General features: G+C 61.5%; 1 protein-coding gene across 1 annotated transcript; it reads right to left on the bottom strand.

Moving 5' to 3' along the window:
- Positions 1-1,015: 1,015 nt before the first annotated feature.
- On the bottom strand, positions 1,016-3,383 carry AANAT (aralkylamine N-acetyltransferase). The gene is made up of 4 exons (XM_046677693.1): positions 3,257-3,383; positions 2,185-2,425; positions 1,709-1,863; positions 1,016-1,321 (listed from the first exon to the last, which is right to left on the bottom strand). The coding sequence occupies exons 2-4, from the start codon at positions 2,345-2,347 to the stop codon at positions 1,016-1,018; spliced, it is 624 nt and encodes a 207-aa protein (XP_046533649.1). The 5' UTR covers positions 2,348-2,425; positions 3,257-3,383.
- Between the last annotated feature and the right edge of the window lie 477 nt (positions 3,384-3,860).

The following is a 3,860-nucleotide window of genomic DNA, read 5'->3' as shown; positions in this document are numbered from 1 at the left end:
TCTTTTGAGGGCTCAGGTAGAATGAAAGCTGGAACCTTATTTTGGGGTTGGGGGCAGCCAGGTAGCGCTCAGGGGCAGGGGCTTGGTCCAAGGGACGGTGGAAAACTTGTTGACTTCTGGGGGATTTGGTTGGACCAGAAACCAGGTTGGGGTCACGTGGAGGGCCTCAGGACGTCCCTTGAGAGGGCAGGTTAAAGCCCTTGACTCCTGGGGGCCCCCAGCCCCACGTGCTTATAGGGGCAGTGAGGGGGCTGGCTGGGCTGAGGGGCGGGCCACCCTGGTAGGGATGTGGGCGGGAAGGCACAGTGCTTGTCCATTCACTGCAGCTGGGGGCAAGCCCCAACCCTTCACCCCACACCCAGGAGCCACCCGGAAGGCGATGGGCACAACCACTTTATTACTGTGGACAGAGGAGCCAGGGTGCCTGTGGCCTGGGAGGAGGAGGAGGGGCAGCACAGGGACTGGGGAGGTGGGTGAGCCCAGATGTGGCCCCTGTACTTCCCTGTTCCCGGCTACCCACTGTTCCAGGGCTGAAGGTGAGAAGGGGCAGCCCTGGGGCTGGGGACAAAAAGAGCCCCTGAGCGCTGGGCTCCTCCTATGAGGATGCTCCCCTGGTGCTGAGCCTCTTCATGCCTAGACAGTCCACCATCGGTTCCTGAGGAGGGAAGAGCTGAGGCAAGGCTGCAGGACACCTCCCACTGTCTGTTCACCTATCCAGCCCCAGCTCGGGCAATTTGGAACGCAGGCGGTCCAGAGGCCCTCGTGAGGACAGACTGGAGGAAGCACACTAGTGCTCTAGCTGGGCAGGCTGGGCTGGGGAAAAGCCACCCCATCTCCTTTTTTTCGCCTCTCCCTGCTCCACCAGTACCTGGTCTCCCTTCATGCTCAGCCAACCTGGGGGAGGCCGGGCCAGGGAAGGGGACACTGGGGCTGGGTAGGAGCCCCAGCTTGCCTTCCCACATCTCCATCACCAGCCATGGGCACCCCGGGGCAGCGGGCAGGTGGTCAGCATGGTTTAGCAGTTGCTGTTCCTGCGCAGGGAGGCATGGCTGCGCAGGGAGCACTGGAGCTCCGTGAAGGCGAGTGAGCCCACAGTGATGGCGCACGGGCCCACAGGGTAGAAGCCGAACCTCTCGTAGAAGGGCACCAGTGTGTCCTCGCACATGAGCACGGCCCGGCGCACGGTGGGCTGGCTGCCCAGGTGGTGCAGGTAGCGCCACAGCAGGATGGAGCCCTTGCCTTGCTGCCGGAAGGTGTGGTGCACAGCCAGCACATGCAGGTGGGCCGTGCGGCCACCAGGCCTGTGCAGCGTCAGTGATTCCTGGGGGCAAACAAGGGACATGAGTCCAGGTTACCTCTGCCAACACCTATCCCCTAAACCACCCCTACCTGGGCCAATAGCAGGTATCCTCTGAGTGCCTCCAATCAGGGCTCCCCTTCCACCCAAGGAAGGCCCCAAATTGGGAGCTGCATCCCTGGCCATGAGGCCCTTTGAGACCCCACAGGGCTGGGCTCTCTCACCCTGGAAGAGGACCTAAGGCCTGTGCTCATCTCTCTGGTTCTGGAGGAAGAAATCCCAGCCTCTGGGCTCCTCTACCCCCATCTGGCTGGCCTTTGCCAGAGCAGGAGAACCCAGAGGCCAGCAGGCAGTGGCCTCTCTTCCAGAGCCTTCCAGGGGCCTGTCATCACAGCCCCACTCTGCCCTCACCTGAGTGAGTCTCTCCTCATCCCACAGCGAGCCAATGATGAAGGCCACGAGGCGGCCCTCCTGGAACCAGCCCAAGGACAGCTCTGGACAGAGGGTCAGGAAGTGCCGGATCTCATCCAGATACAGGGGGCACGTGCCCGAGACAGAGATGAAGGCTGTGGCAGGAGGCACGAGTGGGTGACTCAGCGGTCGCTGTGCCACATGCCCACTGTCCACTGCACACCAAGCATTGGCTCAGATGCCAGGGGTGGGGTCTCCCGCCCCCCAAACCTTCCCCACAGAAAAGCAGGGGATTCAAGGCTGTTGTTCCCGCCCCCTACTTTCCTGAACACGCATTCGCACATGCGCACACACGGAAACTGTCTGATACTCTGGGGTCCCAGGCACCAAGGATAGGAGATGTGAGGGTCTTCTCCCCACAGGGCAACCGCAGCACAGTACAGCAGCATCCCGGGCCATGTGTGGAAGCAGCTCACCCTCACGCTCAATCTCAAACACGCTAGCTGCGTCCTCTGGGGTGAGGCAGCGAAACTCGCTGGCAGGGAGTGTGTGGCGCCGGTGGCGGCTTGGGGAGTCTGGGATCCCAGGTGCCAGGCACAGGGCCACGGGCTTCAGGTAGTGGATGCTCTGTGTGGACATCCTGGCTGCTGGTGCCACCTTGGGGTGCCCCAGCTTCAGAAGTAGCCTCCACGACAGCCAAGGAAGGCCCCGGAGCACCTGTTGGGGAGCAGTGAGAATCAGGGGTCTGATCTTCATCCCCAAGAGGGCGCGTCTTGCTTCTTTCATAGCTGGATCTGGGGTGGGGCCAGCCCCAAAGTGGAGGGGCACATGCCCCAGGTGCCTGGCCCCAGGAGCAGTCTTGGGGACTCTCAACATTGCTGCTCTTTCCCCACCTTTCCCTCTCAGCCAGAAGTACCCCCCGGAGCAGCCCCTCCAAACCTCCACATTCTGGCCTCACTGCCCTCTGGGTGCATCTGAGCCCTAGGAGATGCGGGAGGAGTGGGCAGTGCTCGATGGAGCCTGGGGCATCCCCGACACTGCTGCCCAAGGGAGGAGGGGGCATGCACCTCCGCTGACCACTTCTAATGCAACTAGGGGTGGTTTGCCCTACCTTCCCAGAGGGAGACTTTCCAGTCCTTTGGGTGCAAGATGGTGCGGCTGGGAGCTTTTTAGGCAGCTTCAGCCCTCAGCTCTGGAGCAAAAGCCCTTAATCAAAGAGAGTCCTTAGGGAGCCTCCACATTTACCCAGATGGCCGCAGACTGAGGTGTGGGCACACAGGGCGGGGCTGGGGAAGAGCAGACATGGAGGGCCTACCGTACCTCTTGCCCCACCCCTGGCTCATCAGCTGTGCCCCTGTGGCACTTTTTGTCCCTCTCCCATGACACCCTACAGATGTACAGTTGTTAGAGGAGGCCACTCCTCCCTTAAAAAGCCCTGTGGCTTCCACATGTCCTGCCTCCTCCACCTTCTCTCCCCATGTCTCAAAGCCCCAAGCAGTGTACTCCTGTCCCTGAAGGTGGCGAGCCAGGGCTGGGGGTCCCACTTACCAGGACTGTGGGGCGAGGGCCCCAATGTTCCCACGCCAGAGCCGGTCACCCCAGGGACCCTCCACAGGCACAGGAACAAGGAAGATCTGGGTACACAGCAGGTGTGGCCAGGCAGCATGCAACGTTGTTATCAAAGATTCCTAACCCCCCACGCCCTGCTCGCAGTCCACCAGGCAGGGGGAAGCTGGCAGGGCTCTGGCAGTGCCAAGCTGGTCCCTGCCTGCTGAGGGTAAAATGTCAGCCTGGCACGCTGAGCACAGAGGGGATTACAGCAGCTGACTGGGGCCCCAGGGTTTAGGGGAGAGCATGGGGCTAATCCCTACTCTGGCACTGACTGGCTGGGACAGGCTTTCATCCCCTGGCCCCAGAGGCCTGGGCAAGCCCCCCTCTGAGGGTTCTTCCAGCTCTTGCAGCCCGAGAGGGCTACCATTTATAGCTCTTGCTCCAGGCTGAGCCCCTGGCAAGAGTCTCCTTTAATCTATGTGACAGCCCTGCCCAGTGAGTATTGACCCCATTTCATAGAGAAGGAAACCGAGGCTCGCAGAGGTTAAATAACCTGCTCAGAACTCCCAGCAAGTCAGGGAAGTGGGAGAGGCAACACCAG

The sequence above is a fragment of the Equus quagga genome, chromosome 11 (genome assembly GCF_021613505.1).
Source record: "Equus quagga isolate Etosha38 chromosome 11, UCLA_HA_Equagga_1.0, whole genome shotgun sequence".
In the NCBI taxonomy this organism is placed as follows: Eukaryota; Metazoa; Chordata; class Mammalia; order Perissodactyla; family Equidae; genus Equus; species Equus quagga.
This window is presented reverse-complemented; position numbering and strand designations above follow the sequence as displayed.